Here is a 20,031-nt window from a genome sequence, read left to right on the forward strand (position 1 = left end):
AAAAAAGTTAAAAAAAGAGACCCTACCATTAGCAATGATTACAAGATTTTAATTCGAAGTTCGTTAATGAATTGGAGTCCACCCTTGGTGGCTGGCTTTACTTGCAGTTACACTTTTTGCTTTCTAGGATGTTATCATTTAACATTTTCAAAACACTCCCTTTGTGATGTTTAATCATTTTCGTTCCATCATTTGCCACGCTATTGTGGTACCTACAACATGAAAGTGTCATGGTATATCTTTATAGTAAACATCTTAGTTTAAACATTCGTAATGATATATTTTGTACTCGCTTGTCAAAATATTTGTCTAAAGAACCAAAAAATATAGAAAATAAAAAACTGGTATTTCAAAATAACTATTTATTACGAATAATTAGATCCACTCATGTAATTTTAATTATTATCAAATTTATTTATTACTCTTCTTATATGTTTCTAGTTGGTCATTTTTAAACAAATAGTCGAATACAGTAATTTGCAAATATTCAAGAATCATTATTTAATAGATATAAACGTGATTTTGAATTTAGAAATCTTGTACAATCGTCACATAACATCTTTTATAGCTAATTTTACAACATTTCTCTTGACAGAAAACTAGAAAAGTACAACCACAACATAATACAAAGTTCCTGCACATTTTGCATGCTCAACTCTATCAGCAATGTAACAGAAATCAAAGTGAATGAAAAACAATGGAGAATAATACACTATTATACCAGGTGGACATGGCTTACAATATAATATCATCTAAACATCTATAAGCTAAATAATGAAGTTACATTGTCATTAAGCTAAGAACTTTGCACATTCTGATCCCCTTCAATCCGCTGTAAGACTTCTAATATGCTTCTACACAATAGTTTAGTACTTTTGGAAAATGTTGGATTTAAATATTTTCTTTTGAAAAAGATAAACTAATTCCCTCTATTTCAAATTGAAGTTGTTCTAAATTGTTGTACTATTTTTCCTAATGATGTTCATATTGAAACTGTTTGATTCAAAATTTCTTCCTAATCTTTGAATTAACCCGCTTTATGCTACATTTTGTTGCATATATACATATATATATATATATATATATATATATATATATATATTCTTGTTGTTTGGTAATCTCACGTATTCCTTCAAATCCTTGCGAAATACCATCTTTGTCCAACTGTGAACTTGAGTATTCTTCCAATTTCTCGCATAAACCTTTCGTGCCGTTTGTCTTTCTCTTCTCATGTTTCGTATTCCTTATATGCGCTAGTTCTTAGGGACACGATTTGTGCGTACGGAAAGTGAATATGGTCAATCTATGAAGTTATATGGAGTTGTGGAGTTTTGAGGCAATAAGAGGAAGTGATCATGCTTTATTAAGAGTTCTAAACGAACATTGTGCCTATTTAATTTTAGATTTTGAAATTTGGTTTGCATCAAATTACTTTTATCAACTTTTGCATCATCTAATATATTTTCTTCTATGTTTATGTGATATGATTTTCTTGGAACCTTTAAAATATTCAAAAAGGGATGTGAATATAAATCTTTTCTTCAACTTATATCAATTTTCGAAGGCGAAAATTTTTGTAAGTTGGATAGAATGTAACATCCTGTATTTTTGAAAACATAATTATAAATAAATTGTGATTTTATTTTATTAAGTTTAAAACTTTATAATTTTAGAAATTATTTTATTAGAAATAACTAAATAGATTCGGAGATAACTTTATTTTGAATCAATTAATATTCTTAAGTAATTTTATTATATTGGAATATTTTGTATAATTTTAGTAATTGAAAAATAAGGAAGGATTGTATGATTTAATTTAAGTAACTTTTATCATGAAAAAGTTACGATTTATTTTATTAATTTGATATCTTATCTTATAAATTAATTAATTAAGGGTAATTAAATTAGTTTTATTAATATTTGGAGTTATGTTAATTAATACTCTTGTGTAATTTTATAATTGTTATTTCATATAATTTGAAATTAAGATTTAGTAATGGAAGCAATATATAACTTAATTTAAGAAATCTCTATTATGGATAAATTATGGTTTATTTTATTAGTTTGAGCTTTTAGAGATTAACTTATTAAGAATGATTAAATTGATTTTTATAAATACTTTAAGTTTAAATAAGTTAATATTTATGTACAATTTTTATTATAATTAGATATTTTGTAAATTAAAATTAAAGTTTCAGTAATAGAAAAATAATAAAAAGTTATATCATTTAATTTAAATCATTAAATATTGAGTTTAAACTATATTTTATAAAAATATGATTAATATACTTATTTTTTTAATTTAAATTAAAAATAATTAATTCAACTTAGCAATATATTAATAAATAATGTTCTTAAATATTTTTAAGAGAATATATTTAGTTTTAAAATTATTCTACCCTTTAATTTTATCAAAATATCTATTCATATCTATTCATATTCTTTTATAAAATTTTAATTTCAAACCCTAATTCCCAAAATTAACTCAGAATCCTAATTTCCCCGGTTCCTAACCCTAACAGCCGCAGCCGCAGCCTCACCCTCCTTCATAACAAATGCATACAAATTGAAGAAAGGGGGAAACAGGGAGAAAGAGGGAAGAGAAGGGAGACGGCGCTGGCTGGGGCCTCGCCGCCGTCACCGTCGCTGTCAAGCGTGAAGGGTGGAGAGGAGAGAGCTTGCATCCAAGAGAGAAGAGATGCTGTCTGCCGTCACCGTCGCCGCCCTGGAGCTCGCCATCGAGCTGCTTCACGGCGCCGTCCCGTCCATGGACCCACAAGCTTGCGTTACTGCCGCCGATCCGTTCACAAGCCGTCGTCGATGGGACAGAATCGCGAAGAGAGAGAGAGAGACACACGAAGAGAAGCCCACGACCAGCCTTGTCGCCGTCAGCGCCGCGGGTTGCCGTCGCCATCCTCGCGAGCTGCCACCGCATCGCTGTTATTGAGCTGCAGCACCGCCGTTGTCGCACTCTGCTGCTGCCGCGTCTCGCCAAGCCGCCGCTGGAGGAGGAAGGCCCGCCAGTTTTGTTTCTGCTTATGGGTTTTGGAATCTGAGAAAACGCCACTGCCGTTGTTGTTTGTTGGGTTCAAGATCATTGCTGCCACTGGAATCACGAACCGGAAAGGAGAGGAGGCCGTTTTCTGTTGTCGCTGGTGCTGCCATAGGACGGTTGAAGCCATTGCTGATTATGATTTTGTTATCTGGGTACTGGTCTGATCTTTTCCTTAGGATTGATCCATTTACTTGTTTTGTTTTGTTACTGCTATGGTAGCCATGTTCTGATTTTAATTCTATTTAAGTCCTTGCTTTGTCTTGAATCCCTAGGGCTGAAAATTGCTTTTGATTCCTACTCAATTTAAATCCTCTATTTTACTGCAACCATGGTCAAAGTTGCGAAGGCTGGTATTGTTGCCGTTCTGGTTGTGTGAGAGTTACCGCTGCTGCCCTGACACTAAAAGAGAAGGTATTTGTTACGTTAAAGTATGCGATTGCGACATCGAGGTAGGGGGTTTAAAACGATTTTAATTTAAGAATGCCTACAAGGTTTATTGAATAACTGCAAATAGATTTAATAGCTGTGATTAATTGGTTGATTATGTGAATATTGAATTGTGGCTGAAGTTGTGATTGGAATTGGTTTTGAGGGGTATTGAAGGGTTGGGTTTTGAATACTAAATGGTTTGCTGAAAATCTGGTTCTCTTGAAAATAAACGGCAACTTTGAAAGTGAATCAGTGACTCTATAGTGACTGAAATGATAAGAATTTAAGTGTTAAGTAAATTATATTAAGTGTAATTGTGAAAACTCAATTTTGAAGGTTTCGTATCAACTAGAGAATTAGTTATGATTTTTCAAAGTTGAATTCTAAATCTGATTTTCTGCGTAATTTCTATACCGAGTCAGCAACTTTGAAAAACTACAACTAAATCTGTGATTATCGGAATTGCGTGGGACCAAGTCCGGATTAAGCTTGGGAATATAGGGAGCTAGACTGCTGAATTTGAGACTTTTTCATTAAGTTTATGATTTATGGTGAATTTTTGAATTATGGATGTCAAATCTGGTTTTTTTGCAGAACGTTTAACACAGCAGCAACTTGTTTCCTCTATTAGAAATTCTCCAGTTTGCATTTTTAAATGGAACCAATTTTAAATGAAGCTCTGGTTCTAACACTTTAATTTCATAAAAATTTAGAATTGTTAGAGTTGTGGTTTTAAAGATTTGGATTTTTAAAGTAAGATGTATTATGCAGTAAAAGTCAGGTTTTGTTTTCTAAGTCAGTAACTTTGAGACTTTATAATTTTTAATTCTGGAATGATATTGAGATGCAACCAATTGGAGGTGAAAGTTGAGTATGTTTAGTATAGTTTAAATGTTCAACTATTAAACTCAAATTTGAAGACTCTTGCAGGGTTCTGATTGAAAGGCTTTCATACACCTCAAGTTGTAGTTTAAGAAATTTGTTAATTAATCTGGTGTAAGAGGGATGAATGACTAGCTTCCGGTTCTTTTACTGCTCTGTTGTTACAGCTCCTTTCAGTCCTTAACTGCTTTGTTACATTCTAGCTTTCAGTCCTTTTATGCGAGCATTTGTTGTGGAGCTTCTGTTCACTATTTTTTTGTATTTTTTTAAGTGCTTCTATTACTTTATGGTTTTTGTTACAAATTGATGCTGAAAGCTTGCAAAGAATTTGGCCTAATTTTACTATATTCAAGTATTGTTTGTTAGGTTGGATCAGATAATTAGTGATATTCTGGATTCTATTTTCTCAAATAATATTCTGACTTTATTTACAAAATGCAAATTTAAATTTGGCTTTATTAACAAACTTACAGTGGTTTCTTTTTATTTGGTCAATTTAGACTTCAACTCTAAATCTGATAACGTATTCTTCATTCATATGTGTCTATATTTTGGGTTGTTGTGTATGCTGCTATGAGCTTCAATTTAGATCTTTCTTTGTGGTTTCTAATTGAAATGATTGGTTGTACTCTTGGTCTAATATAAGATAAGGTTATCAACACTCATAGGTAGGAAGCTTATTGGGAGGCTCCTCAAAATCTTTTCTTACCATGGTACACTCTAACCCCGACAACAATATAAGAAAACAGAGGAAAAACAGAGGAAAAAAGAATTCGTACCCCTTTTATTTTTTCCCCACCTTTCTTAACATGTGTCCTATTATGTTGTCTAAGTTGTGTGTTCTTACTGTTGGTATAAGTATTTTGATATTATCCCTTAAGAGTTATTACATATCTTGGAGATTTGTTAAGTTTAGATTTATATATTTGATCATTCCTCCAGTATATCAAGTGACTTTTGCAAATAAGTTGAGCTTATCTTCTATCATACAATCCTAATCTTACCATAACTTGATCTATTATTGTGTTTTGCAGTTGCTCAATGTTCCAAATCCTGCTGTTCTTGACATTCCTGTTTGTGCATTGGGGGGTGGATATTGGAATTGCCTAAAGACTAGGTAATACCATTATGAAAACAAGTTTGTTAGGTACTCATAAAGATTTTTTATGCCTTTGAATGATTAATTTAAATTTTTAATTTAGTCAAAAGAAAAATACTGCAAAAGCATTATGTTATTCTTTTGCATGTTGTCAGATAGGTATATCCATGATGAGGAAGGAAGTTGAGAACGATGAGTCTATAAAAGTAATTCGTTTCTGTTGCTGTTTCCATATATATTTTTTAACTCAAAACAAATAAACAAAGGCCATGCTTTTATATCAGCTGGATTTGATTTTAAGAAAAGGATTTAGGTTTGGAAATATTTGAAACTTTTCTGTGGTCAATTATTTGAGCTGGAACCAACATACGGACTTAAGAAATTTTTGTTTAAAGGTTTTTGTTCTGATTTTTTGCAGGAATCTTCAACTCTTAGAAAAATATTGGCCGTGAACTTCAACTTCCTGCACATGGTAAAAGAAATTCAAAAAATATAGTCATATGAATAAGCATACAAATTAGAAGTTTTTAACAATTATTTGAATGGTTTCTGCTCATTGCAATATTGTGCAGTTAGTTGGAGATGATCTCTTGATGTTTAATGCAAAACGCATTGAGAGAGTAGTACTAGAGTATGCAGGTAACGCTCTTTTTCTTAAGGTAAGTGATTTAAATGGACTTTGATGGTGTTCCTTTGTTTAGTTCAAAATTGTTCTCACTTTTTCTTCATAAAATTAATCATATTTCGTTAATAGAGATGTTTGGATATCCAGAGTTTGAAAAAAGTTGCTTCTTTATGCAATACATTAGAAGATAGAGTTTACAAGTTTTTTACCCATATTAAAACACTGTTGCATGAGCTATTTTTGATAAATTAATTTTTTTTAATTGCTATTTTGTTATTTTTTTTATTGCTGTTCTTCCTCTGACATGGATTTCTATAGTATTTTACTTATGCATTTGTTTTTGTCAATCTTTAAACGTGCATAAATTTAATTTAATTGTTACGATAATTATAAATACAGAGCAAAGTCCAAAAACAGCCAATTAGACAGAACCCAGAAGTTACTCTTTGCTGTGATGTACGCTGTAAGATTGTAGGAAGAAGTGAAGAACCCAATGTCTACATAAGCAATGAACAAACCACTGCGGCTGCAACGCTTTCCTTCATTCAAACTTCAATTTCATGGTAATAGCTACTACCTCTGTTGATAAGTTCATTTTTTAATTGATTTTTTGCTGCTTTTTCTTTTTGTTCTTCCATTGCCATTAAAAATCACGACATAGAAGCGCAAGTATGAACTTACTGTTTTGTTAAATTTACATATAAATCTTTGATGCAATTTCTGATTCTGCTGTAAGTTTGCGACTTAAAAAAATATATATTAAAAGGAGATTAGAACATGAAATTAAGAAAGAAAACAAAGCTCAACAGATTGACCTTTGTTGTTTTTTTTCTTTTCTTTATTTTCCATTGACCTGATTTTTATCAAGTCTATAAAGACTGAGATACATGCAGTTTCAGTCTTATAATAGTGATAATTGCTATGGTGACCAAAGTACATATCGTAATATTCACTTCTAAAGCTCATACATTTTATATACCCCATTGTAATGTAGATCAACCAAGTTGGAATTGTTACAGAGATCATTGAGGTGGTGAAGTAGGCAAAGGAAGTACATTGGGGAGTGTTAACTTTTCATAGATTTGGGAAAACTATAGACTCTTTCATTGTTGCCAATGGAATTAAGTAAATCAGACAGTTAGTATGATCTTCTAATAATTCTTTTGTCTTCATATGTTTATATGTTATGACTTCGTTCAAGTAAATTTTATTGAGAAAAAAGTCTACTATATTTGTAAATTGGTTTCTTGAAACTTATCTTATTACTCTTTAAAGGAATTGCATCTACCGTAGAATATTAATATTTGTTTCTCAGTATCTATTAATTGGACAAAAGTGCTTATGTTTTTATGAATTTTTTTAGACTTTATATTTGATGGGTTGGTAGTGATTTGAGTAAGGTGTATGCAATTCTCACCAAAGCCTTTACTAGATTTTAACATTCTTTTAAGTCTAATGCATTTTCTTTTTATTAAAATCTCAATTGCTGAGATTTTTCTATCATTCAATAAACCTGAAAAATTTATATTCCATAATTTAAAAGAATTGATAAGAACTAGATGAACATGGAGCAGTTTACTTTTTGTTTGCGGCTTAATCATATGATGCTTTCATGAGATGGTTTCATTGTGATTTTAGAGTTTGTATATTGAAAACTTTTAATTAATATGCATGCTCAGGAGAAATCACTTGAACTGTTGTCGGCATCTTAGGTCTCTCACATACTCTAATTAATTAGTTACTTCAATTGTATCTACTATATCATCATTGATCTTAATTACTTTCTTTTGTCTTGCTCAGGAAACATAATTTCTGCCTTCCTGTTCTTGTCCCCAGTGTAAGTTTGATATATTTTGCCTTCATTCTTAACTATCTCTTTTTATGGGGCCATATTTTTGTCATTTTTATTTGCATCTAATCTTCCTAGAGTAAAAAGGAAACAAGTGTCTTAATTAGGATGATGCAAAACACTAATTTAGTATTGCTTGTGCTGTTTTATCATTGGGTTTTAAGGTTTAACGGGTTTCATTGATATTTAATTTGATTGCATGGTAATTAGCTAATTTTTGGTACTTAATTACTTTGGTTAGATAAAGATAACTCTCTAATTATTTAAGATTAATTATTAATTTAAGATAAAAATATTCATTTTTCTTTCGTGTTATTTCGATCTGTTTTTGCTTCCCTGGTTGAAGTGTGAAAAATTGTGTCTTGATTTTCGCCTGGATTGTTGCAAGTTGCTATGATATTCCTTCCCTTTTTTACGATGGATTTTCTCTATTTTGTGTTTCAGAGAGATCCAAAATCCTGTGAATCACGTAATCCAATGTGCTCGAAGCCTACACCAGCCTTCAAAAAGTCGCAAAGTAACCCTTCCTTACCTATTTCCTTCATTTCTTTATTCTAATTTTTATCTCATTGAAAGGAGCTGGTTTGTTTCTTATAAAACTATTTGGTGCTCTTGTGAGGTCCATGTTGAGTTTGCAGGTATCATTAACATTTTATTTCATCCCCCCCCAAAAAAAAAATATTTGGACACAGGAGTTGAGAGGCAAATTTGGTCTTGTTGCCTTTTTTTTTTTTTGCTTCTTCAATTGTGCAGCAGTTTTTGGGTTCAGAGATAAAATACTTTTGGGTAAGTTAAGTAAGACCACTACTTGTTTATTTTTTATATGAATTATTCTTTTGTTTTCTTTTGTGTGGGTTTATAAATTTTACCTTTTTATGATATGTGAAAGTTTATATGTGTGTAAAAATAAGTTAATGTATTTATAGGGTGCAATTGTATTCACTGGTTTATTGTTTTTTTTTTTTTTCTGGTTTTCTGATTTTATGGTATTTTATCTTCTTGATTATTTACTTTCTAAATACATATTTTGTTTACCTCTCTTATGAAATAAAATTAGTAAGAAACTTATGGTTATTTGTTTCTCTCTTTTATTTATTTCTTTTTTCCTTGTCTGAATCTTTTTTTCCCTTCTGTTTTCTTGGGTGTTGAACTAAATAATTAATAAGTGTTGCTGTTTTGTCATTTTTTTTCACCATTTGCTTGAGATTGGAGCTATTTATCTCTCTATATCTAACTGTTGAATTATGCCTTTTTATGCATTCAATTTCGAAAAACTATTGTTTTAAAACAGTGGAAAATTCTTTAAAAATCTTTATGGTGTAATTTCAACCGCTGGGTTCCTTTATTTTATTCTGTTGTTTCTCTAATCTTTTGGTTTTTATCTTCTTGGATACTTATTTTATCAATGTATATTTTGTTTCCCTCTATTCTGACGTGTTATGAGTGATAGGCGTGATGGATGACGATTTGCTTTTGATGGTCCGCTCTGGTTTTGCAGTGGCGGCGGTGCCAGTGCTGGGTATGACTCTTCATTCATATTACTCTGTTTTTTGTTATTTTTCATTTTATTTTTCACCTCTGTGCCTTATTATTTATATATAGGCGTGCATCACGATTTTTATTTGGAACCTGTTTAAAATACTTTCTCACTTTTTAGGAGGTCTTGGTTTTTCTCTTTTTTTTTGTGATTATTATGCTGAAAGTATGCCATTTAAATATTTTCTTTGATTTAGAGAATGTATCTATTCCTGCTGTGAAGAAAACAAAAGAAGTTTACTGAATGAGAAAAATAGTAGGTTTATATTAAGAATTGTTGGATATTAAGTTTGTTTTTCTAATTTCCTTTTGTTGTCACACAAAGGGTACCAGATTGAAACTCTTAATGGTACCTCAATCATTAACTAAGTTCTCAAGACCTTCGATTATAAAAGCATTCGAATGACCTCTTAGAATACGTAACTGAACCTGGTTATGTTTGGAGTCAATAATCAATATTTTATCCTCAAAGGATTTCTTGTACTCTCTGGGAAGCTCATGGATGTTCTGTGACTATAACATAAAATTAGATTTATGTATGAATATGTATGGAATCAACTAAACATTAGGAATAAACTAGAATTATTAAATAAATAAAAATCAATAACCAAAAAGTTCTTGTTGTGAGGGAGCATATAATACCGAAAATGGGATGATATATAAGTAAAAAATACGACTCTCTTCCACCAATTTATGAGAGATTTGTTGGGTCTCCATCTGATATGAGAAAATGTGAATTATTCTAGCAAGATAAAATGTGAATTATTCTAGCAAGATAAGTAGCACAGACTGGTAGTACTGAAGTAAGAACTAAAACAATAAATAAACTGAAGCTGGATATGAAAGTTTAATAAAAGAGAAATGCAAATACCTTTTGGGAAAGTAAATCTTCTAGAGATACACAAATGTAATTATTTTATTAAAAGTAACATGAATGAAATTGGAGAAGAGGACAACATTTATAAACTTAACCATATGTGTTTATAAATGCAAAAATCCTTGTAGTGCTGTATTTATAGAATGCAATTGAAAGAAAAAAGAAGGAAAGAGTATTGCGTAAAAAATATAAAATATAATTTTCAAAATGATGATACTATAGATGTTATATCTGTGAAGCTATAGCTTAGAGGTAATTATTGAATGACTTTTTACTGATAGAAAATGAAGATCAAGAAGAAAAAGTTACTATTTCATCGAGAATATAACAAAGTACTATACGTAAATGACAGATACATGAAGATGAAGTATTACTCAATTAATGTTTATTGGTGGAGTAAACTGAGTAATGATTACATGAGAGAGTGTAGCTTGTGGAAGGGTAATGGCCTAGTAAACTATTGGTCATGAAGAAACCATAGCAGACCTTGGGAAAGAAACCAAACAATTAATCTTCGAAAAGCTTATAATACAAAGAAAAGAAGACGACAAAATTTTTAAATAGTAGAAAAAGATTGTGTTCATTTAAAAAGTTGAGCATCACTGAAGATGAAGTAATGTAATGAATTCTTAAAATCTGTAGTTGAAAAAGGAACTAATGATGCATGTATGACACAAAAAATCATGGTTGGAATAAGAAAATTAATATAAAAAAAGTAAATAATGTATAGTTTGTTCACATTACATGGTATTCAGATTTGTTATTCAATATCAATATGTTATCTAGGTTACAATGTAGGAAGCTCATGTTTAATAACTCTGTATAAAAAAATTTATAGGGATATAGAAAAAAAGAAATAACTAAGTTAGAAAAATATTATTTTAAATATTATGATACTTTGGATATCATAGCTTCCAAACTGTAGCTTAGGGATAATTATTGTCTGATTACCTTATAACAGAAAGTAAAGATAAGAAAAAAAATTGTCGTGGTTTTATCGAAAATGTAAAAAAGTACTAAATATAAAAGACAAATATATGAAAATTAACTCTTACTCAATTGATCAGTATTGGTGGAACTATGTGAGTAATGAGTACATGACAGGGTGTAACTTGTGGAAGGTAATAGCTTTGAAAAGTATTGGTCACAAAAAATCAGAGCAAATAATCGGAGAAACAAAAGGCCAATTACAGTTCTTCAGGTTGGAAAGTGAAGTTGTAGACACGGCTCGTAGGTATACATGATAACCAATTCAAAAAAGAAAAAAAAAATTGTAAAAAAAAGTCAAGTTAAGGTAGACAGTTTTTCTAAACTAAATGAAAAATTCATGATACATAATATTCAACAAATTTATTAACATGTCATTCAAATTAAACGTAAATTTAGCAGTAAGATAGGTAAAGATATACATGTAAATTTGTAGGACATACTTGTAATTTTTTTCTTTTCAAATTCTAGACAAGTAATGTTTAGAGTACTAAATATCTGTGTTAAAAAAAGGTAAGTAATTAAAAATCAGTTATTACATGTGCATAATGTAATGTTAGAAAAATTACTAAATGAATCATATAATTAGCAACATGTATATAAAGATTCAACATTACTATAATTATAGGTGTACATTCTAATATGTCGTGATTTTGGTTCATATATCCTACATTTATGAAAATAACATGATACAGATGGTAAAGTAACAAAAACGAAGGAAAAAAAATTCCAATCAAAGATAACTAAACTTTCTTATATGTTGTTGTATGAGTTCATTTGATGAGTCCATTCATTGAAATTAAACTGAAATGAAAAAATGACGATTAGTGATATTGAGAGACTAAAAACTAATTAGTTGCCTTGATTTTTTTGGACATTTTTAATTTAAAAACTTGAGAAAAAATAGCTAATAGTATATCACACAATGGAAAGATATGATCTGTAGAAGAATTCAAGCAATTAAGAAAGAAAAGCTGTTTAGTGAAAGAAAAAAAATAAAATACATTGCTAAAAAAGGAATTAAATAAACACGCATAACAATACATGATCGCAGTTCAAAGAAATACATAACTTAGTGATAGAAGTGATCATGAGAATGAACTGATCGAGAATATGATGAAAGAAAATTAAAACATAAGTAATTAACTAAATGCGTGTCAATATAGTTTATATTGACAATATCTTTATAGACTAAGGACCTTGAGATGCATGTTAGATTCATCATTGGGGTATATAGAAAATCTCAATAAAGTACCATGTCTGAATCCATTAGACTTTGCAAGATGCTTCCAACCTCTAGTCAGATATAGCTGAATCTTCCTTTTTTTATTCCAGCGTAATCCCAGTTGATATGAACATCCATTATCGAGAACAACATTCACATTGTCAGGCTTGCTTGGAAAAGCATTCTATGCGAATCTGGTGGGCAAAACCTGTTAAAAAAAATGTTACTACTAAATTCTGAACCAATTTAGGAAAAAAGATATAAACTCTGAATAAATATAAACTCACCACAGCACTATTTTGAATCTGGTTGTATGAAACTTGTTTAATGCACCAAAAAGCATTATTAATTAAGTAGCAGGTGTCTATGGTATTAAAATCTAAAGTTTTAGCACGACGGACATAACCTGACTTTAAGGGGGTGGAAGAACCTAAATCTATGTTGGATGTAGTTCCATTTTTAAAAGAGCCAAAGTTAAAATCCAATGCATTACCATAAAGAACATGTAAAGGATAATCCGTAGAGTTGTTGACATTATTATTAACTGAACCATAACGAAATGAATCCTCATTGTGTTGGAATTGATAAGAGTTGTTTGCATTTGGATTTGTTGTCATTAGCTGGTTGTGAACATTATATTGGGTAAAGGCAGAAAAGCTAGCACCAAGATCAACCTTCTGTGTAGGAAAAGAACCATTAGTGTTACTATGTAGAGTTAAAATAATGGGAGAAATATGAGTATAAGAGTAAGCAGGGTTTGTATTTTGAGGTAACGAATGTGGTATATCTTGAAGGATATCTGCAACTGATTTAGTGTTTAAATCTCCAGTAGGGTGGTCTACAATCATCTTACACATGTTATTATCTTTGACCTTTTGCAAGAAAAATACATCTTCCCCAACATATATTAACTTCAACCAACCACCTTTTTTAAGAGAGTAGAACTTCAGTAAATTTTCCAAACCAAATAGAATATAACCAGAAGTTTTGCCTTTCCCCAAATGCAGTTCTATTTGATTATCATTGAGATCAACAAATAACATCCTCTCTTTGAGATGATCTTTGTAGGTGTGATAAAAAATTGAAGGCAACTCATGCATTATCTAATATATAAAAAAAAAGGTGTTTAGATACTAATATACAAAATAATTATTGAAAAAGTACAAAATATTGATCAATATATAAGTTGATGAGCAATCATTTAAGAATATTACCCTAAGAGGATCCACTTGCATGTAGAAAATTCTATCATGGTTAAATTCGGGAGGCATGAAATGAGTAGTATCCATTTCCAATATTGGTAACTAACAAAAATAAGAAGCAAATTTAAATGTATAATGGTATAAAAAACTGACTTTGTGTAAAAGATATGATATTGAAGAGACAGTATTGAATTTGAAGAAGAAAGAAACTATAAACTTATGAAGGAGGAAGAACTTGTTAGTTGTTGAAATATCTCTGGAAAAAAGGCAATAAATCGCAAAGGGTGGATGTACTTTATATAGATGTAATAGTCTTCTTGAAAATGGTAATGGCTATAGTAAGTACATATAAGATATAAGATATAAATTACGTTAGTAGAGTGGGGATAACCAAAAAAATCTGACATAAGTAATTAGTGCATGCTGTAAAATATCAATGTGTCAGAATAATGTCTTGAAGAATAAAGTCTAGTGAGAATAATTGTACGTGTACTCATTGCATAATAAATTAGTAGGGGAATAAAAAAACAAATAAAAAAGATTAAATTTTCAGCCATTAAATTAGAAGGAGGTATGGAATAAAGAACTGTTTGGTGAATAAGAAAAAAGAGAATATAAATATAATATGAATATAAATATAGATTAATAAGAGGTTATACATTAAAAAGAATATATAGAACTTAGGGATTTTTAATACACAATTTTAACTGTGATATGTTAGTCCATGCACGAATTGGTTTACATCAGCTGTGAAATAAGTGTAATTAGATTTTATTAATTAATAACAAAAAGTTATTTACATGACATTTTGTCAAGAAGATGTCAAATAAAAGTACTTATTATGTTAAGATTTAAAAAAGGAGTGGATACAAATTGTAAATAAAGGAATAATAAAATCAATAAAGACAATCAACCTTATTTAAACATATGAAATTGAGTTAATAGATAAGAACCAAGCATGAGTTACATATGACATAGAAATTTGTCTACAACTTACTATAATAGAAGGACTATGAATTATGTGCATAACACTAACATTCTTATTGGAATAAAAGACACACTGAGACTAACTTAAAACATAACCTTGATGTGATTAAATCACATCATATATTATTTAGCAATTAAAACGAAACTACAAAAATATAAGAAAAAGGTTCTTGAAAAGCTATTCTTCATGAAGCTTTACAACATTATGAACTTCTTCAACGGTAATCTTTCGAGACTTAGTAGATGACTGATTCTCAAAATCTGGATAAACATCAATAAGACTTTTGGTACATGAAGTAGCCTCGATGAGTCCCCTTTTTGGAGTCGAAAATGAATCAGTATTATCATCACCAATTATCTCAATGGAGGCGAACCTATTTGTTGTATAGAATGCAAAATTGCAATTAAATTATATAGTTAATTATAGTAGCCTAAAATGGTAAGGAAAAATGAGGAATTAAGAATTTGTAATCTTGGGAGTTTCAGTAGAGTCGGAAAGAATAGTAATAAGTTCAGAATTTTCATGGACCAATTTTTTCTGAAATAAAATTCAAAATGATATATAGAATGAACCAATAATATAGATTTAAAGAAACTTAAAATCTTTGTAAACATACATTATATATCTTGTGTTTATCAAGAAATTTTGAAATGATTGAATTATCAGCACAAAGCTTAAGAACAACAATTCTGCATGGTTGGAAAGCATTGATATCTTCCATCTTAACTGAAATCTTAAATATGAAGTTCTTGTCAACGAAAGTATTGAGCTCCTGAGGATATTCATTCTTCAAACCTCCTTGATTAAAATGTAACATATGAATTGAATTAATGATGCAGAAATTGGCATATTAATAACAAAAAAATAAATTAGAAAATAGAGAAAGATTTAAAAAATCAGATGCAACCTTGTTGACATGAAACAGGCTCATATTAGAAGCAGATACACCAAGGTATTTGCTAGCTTCTTTGTCATATAGTATAAAGGAGGCGGTATCTAATTCATCAGCAACTCTTAAATTTATACTGAATCTGAACATGTTTGATGTTAATAAACAAAAAATTTGGCATTGATAAAGGTTAACAAAAAATAATTATAAATGTAGAACTATATACCTAGGAACATGAGAATTTGGGAATGTGTCACAGGTAACACAATGGAATGAATTCTCAGATTCCTTTAGAGCATGGAAACAATGCTTGCAACTCTTGTACCACCAGCCACTCTTGTAGTCAATAGCAACAACAGTCCCATATGTGACATAGGTACCATTCTAGAAAAATGGATTTAAGATCATTTGAACACACACACACACACATATAAGAGAAATAGAAAAATCAAGCCTCAGAGGATTCCTTAAGATCACATATGTTCTTGAAACTTGTTTGTTTAATAAGATTATCCTCAAGAGAGTATAATGGTCCATCAGATAATTGAGATAGCTGGTTTGCAGGTAGAACCTCAACCATTATAACACTGTAGCAATTATCAAACAACAAAAAAATCAGCTTTGAATAAATAATAATGATTGAAAAAAATATAAATTAATCAACGTTACCTCTTTCTAAAATCCTTCACCTCTGAAAAGTCAACGTTGATGTACAAAATGGAGTTACAATTTGTATTAGATACACCCATTGAGCCTAAAATTTGATATAAAAAAAATATAAGAATGTAAATAAGAAAGTAAAAATTTTACATGTTGATTAGCAGATTTGGATAGAACATTTATACTAACCCTTGAAAAGATTGAACTTTGCAAATTGAATTATTATTACATATTCAGAAGTGGGTTAATCTTCAATATGCTTAACTAACATCTTTGCATACTCTTCTCACAGAGTACACCTAATTTTACCATTATCCCTATTTAAAAAGCATATAACAAAAATTTAATGACGGTGAAAAAGAGTAATGAAATGATAAAATATAAATAGCAGAGTTTAACAACATATATAATGGTCGGAAATACTTCATATCATCAAGTTCAACCACAATGTATACACAACTCTTGCCTTTCCTTATAAACTCAATTGTGTCACCCTTCCCAGTAATCAAGCCAATAACATCTAGCAAAAAAAATACGAAATTACGTGTATAAAAGTTGAATAATATAAGAAAAATTGATCTTAAAAGTTCAAATAATTTATACCAATTAAGTGGGACTGAGGGTTGGAATGCTTGAGTATTAATTCATTAAATACGAAATGGAAACTATGATCAATGAAGCCAGGCTCGTGAACAATCCTAAACTGAGTTTCTCTCTTGAAATATATACGATGAGAATGAGTTGTTGGTTTGTACTTCTGATCATTCAGTGACAATGAGAAGTTGGAGATTGTGTATACTTTGCTATCAGATAAGTCACCCTCAAATAGTCTCCTGAGAGGATTCCTTATGGTATATTGAATACGATCTCCCTGAAAAAAGCATAAAAATATAAAGTTAATAACAAATTCTTTGTGATCTATTAAAATATCTTATATGAAAATTAGCAAACTACACAAACCATTTCATCCATCACGACCAGTTCTATCATCGGTTTCTGATACTTAAGCTCAGAATAAATTAGTGACTAAGACTTAATGAGCCTTACTTTGATTTTATAAACCTGATTTTCAGATGAGGGGTCTATATCCTTCAAGAGATTAAACTGTGAAGCCATTTCAAGTGAGAAAATAATTAAAGAATAGGAAAAAAGAGATAGTTAGGAAACTAATAAAGAGTGGGATATAAGTTGGATGTGAGGTATAGGGAGTGCCTAAATAGCAAAATATATAGAGGTTGGAACATGACTGCTTAGAAATTGGCAAGAGGACACCATAAATGGACAATAGCAATCAGACAGGAAGAAGTGATGAACATATTAGAAAATAGTAGTGCATGAATCAGACAAAGACAAAAATCTGTAGAAGTGGATGAAGAGTAATTGTAAACTATGTTCAATGAAGTCTTAATGCATGAGAAAAGTGTATGTCATCTTATATAAAAAATAGATTATGTACATTATTAATTAATTTTGAAGTTTAGAAACATCAAAAAAGACAGCGATAGTGAACGAAAGATAGAAAACTATACTTGTATGCTGTAACACCCTACCATATAGAGTCTTATGCTTAAGTCATAATTCAGAGATGGCAAGGCATTACGACCTCTATAATAAAAATTTAGTATGTATATTAGTATGAATGATTGATTATAACTAGGAGCGTTTGTAGAAAAAGGGGTAAACAAAAATCGCAACTCGAAAACGCAACACTCCGATCGATAACGTAACGAACAAAAGATAAACCAACGCGAGATTATATATATACAAAGGAGTGTCAAAAACAGGAATATCAAGACTCAAGATCCGGCTGCGAAGATAACCGGTCCGAGCATAGCAATATATACATATGATAAAATAAGGAAAACCCCAAAGGAAACCCAAAGGGACACAAATACAGAAGACCTATTCTCCAAAATCTCCCATAAGAGGAGTCATCACAGTTTGTATTATTTAGTGGAGATAAAAGTATCTAAGCAAAACATATAAACCAAAATAGAGTCCCGAGAACAAAGGATCTTCGCAAATCTAGAAGTCTCCAGTATGCCTCAGCGGGAAACCTCGCGTCCTGCATCTGAAAACCACAAAATTCGCATGGGTGAGAACCAGAGGTCCCCAGTATGGTAACAGCTTCCACATATATAATACATAATAATAGAGGAAAGGTGAAGGCAATCCTAGAACTTCCTCCAGATAATTCAAAGCTTATAAACAAGCTAAACCATAAAAGGGCATCTGACTAAAGATTCTTCAGTCTAACTATTACTTCCCTTTCCAATTCCTTCAGACCTCCCAACCACCAGCAAGAGTATAATGTAGCAAACACAGTTATATCAAACAAGAGATATACAAATAGGAACAGATAAGGCATTTAGACAATTAGCAAGTAATATGCAGTCAAATAGGCAATCTCAAACAATTCATATAGTATGCATATGATGAATGCCTGTCCCTAGTGGCTGATGATATTATCTGTCGGTTATAGAGCCAACCCGACAAGTCCTGGTAGCTAACCATTGGACTGTCCCTCTGTCGCGCATCCCCAGCTCGAGTTATACTCAGCATAAACTAGATCATAATCATGATCCATATCTATCACCCTCACTGGTGAATATTTACGGGGGCGAGCTCATCCGGGTCTTTCACAGTTCCCGGCCACACTTACGACATAGGGTCAGAAGAACTTCGAGTCTCAACCTGGAGCACGTGGTGGCTAGCCACTGCTTCCTCCTAGGGAAACTCTCATCTCCAACAGTGGAAGTGCAACATTCACAATTCATTCAACAGCATATATGCATTTATACTTAGCCATAATCATGGCTCCGTCGTAACACGGCAATAATCTAGCCATCTGGCTCACGGTTAAATCCATAACCAGCCAATTCATTAACAATAACGGCCCTTCGGCCCATGGCATAACAAGCACTTCCACCACCATCCTCCGCATCTCACATAATCATGCTTGATCCTCATTGATCATTCATTTTTCCCTTACTTCACTCGTAAGTTACCACATCCCCTAGCTCCTTTTCTCATTGCTAGGCATATCATAATGATTTAAGACATAAGTGGTGAGATCGGAGACTTAGAAGTATGAGATTTGGCTTTTAAAACTCAAAAATCAACTTTGGGATGAAAACAGGGCCACGCGTACGCGCACTCTGCGCACCCGCGTGGATGGCCACAAAACTCATCGACGCGTATGCGTCATGCACGCTAACGCGTGGATTGGAAATTAGCCAAGTGACGCGCACGCGTCAGCCACGCGTACGCGTGGGTGTTCTCGTGCCCCAGGCACAATACTGGCACAATTCTGGCACAACTCTCTGGAAAATGGCTGGGCATTGGGTGCAGCACATTAGGCGCGCCCGTGCACATCACGCGCACGCGTGGATGGCGCTTTCGAGAAGAACGGCGCGTACGCGCTAAGTGCGCCTACACGCGGGGGTCATTCTGCTAAAAATTTTCTAAGTTAAAAACTGCAGAATTCACAGATTCAACCCCCAATCTTCCGACGGACATAACTTCCTCATTTTAAATCGTTTTTCACCCGTTCTTCGAACGGCATGGACATCCCGGATCTAATTTCATTTCTAAATATATTTGGTACAAAACAAAGATCCGTAGTCCAAGTTATGTCCCATCAAAGTATGTCCAAAAACCATATTTTTCATACAAAACGACAAAGTGCCATTTTCAAAACAAGCCATTTTTAACTCTTTTCAAAATAA

The 20,031-nt window shown here is 31.4% G+C and overlaps 1 protein-coding gene and 1 pseudogene across 9 annotated transcripts in view; both read left to right on the forward strand.

Moving 5' to 3' along the window:
• The first annotated feature begins 2,484 nt into the window (after nt 1-2,484).
• LOC148570284 (uncharacterized) lies at nt 2,485-3,219 on the forward strand (annotated as a pseudogene).
• LOC107630180 (uncharacterized) overlaps nt 3,069-20,031 on the forward strand; it is a 40,236-nt gene continuing 23,273 nt past the window's right edge. The window contains exons 1-10 of one of the 9 annotated variants that reach the window (XR_015907131.1): nt 3,069-3,207; nt 3,328-3,466; nt 5,401-5,483; nt 5,621-5,671; nt 5,884-5,937; nt 6,038-6,124; nt 6,490-6,653; nt 7,891-7,927; nt 8,384-8,725; nt 9,390-9,458. Coding sequence is in view for 6 of the 9 variants with exons in the window: in XM_088507855.1 (XP_088363981.1) it covers nt 5,633-5,671; nt 5,884-5,937; nt 6,038-6,124; nt 6,490-6,653; nt 7,891-7,927; nt 8,384-8,497 (495 nt within the window). In the remaining 3 variants the exon portion in view is untranslated. Of the gene's footprint in view, nt 3,208-3,327; nt 5,080-5,400; nt 5,514-5,620; nt 5,672-5,883; nt 5,938-6,037; nt 6,125-6,489; nt 6,654-7,890; nt 7,928-8,383; nt 9,741-20,031 lie in introns of those variants that run through there. The other 8 variants (XR_015907130.1, XR_015907129.1, XM_088507855.1 and 5 more) reach the window with 8 other exon arrangements.

This window comes from Arachis ipaensis, chromosome B3 (genome assembly GCF_059453495.1).
Source record: "Arachis ipaensis isolate K30076 ecotype BB chromosome B3, ASM5945349v1, whole genome shotgun sequence".
In the NCBI taxonomy this organism is placed as follows: domain Eukaryota; kingdom Viridiplantae; phylum Streptophyta; class Magnoliopsida; order Fabales; family Fabaceae; genus Arachis; species Arachis ipaensis.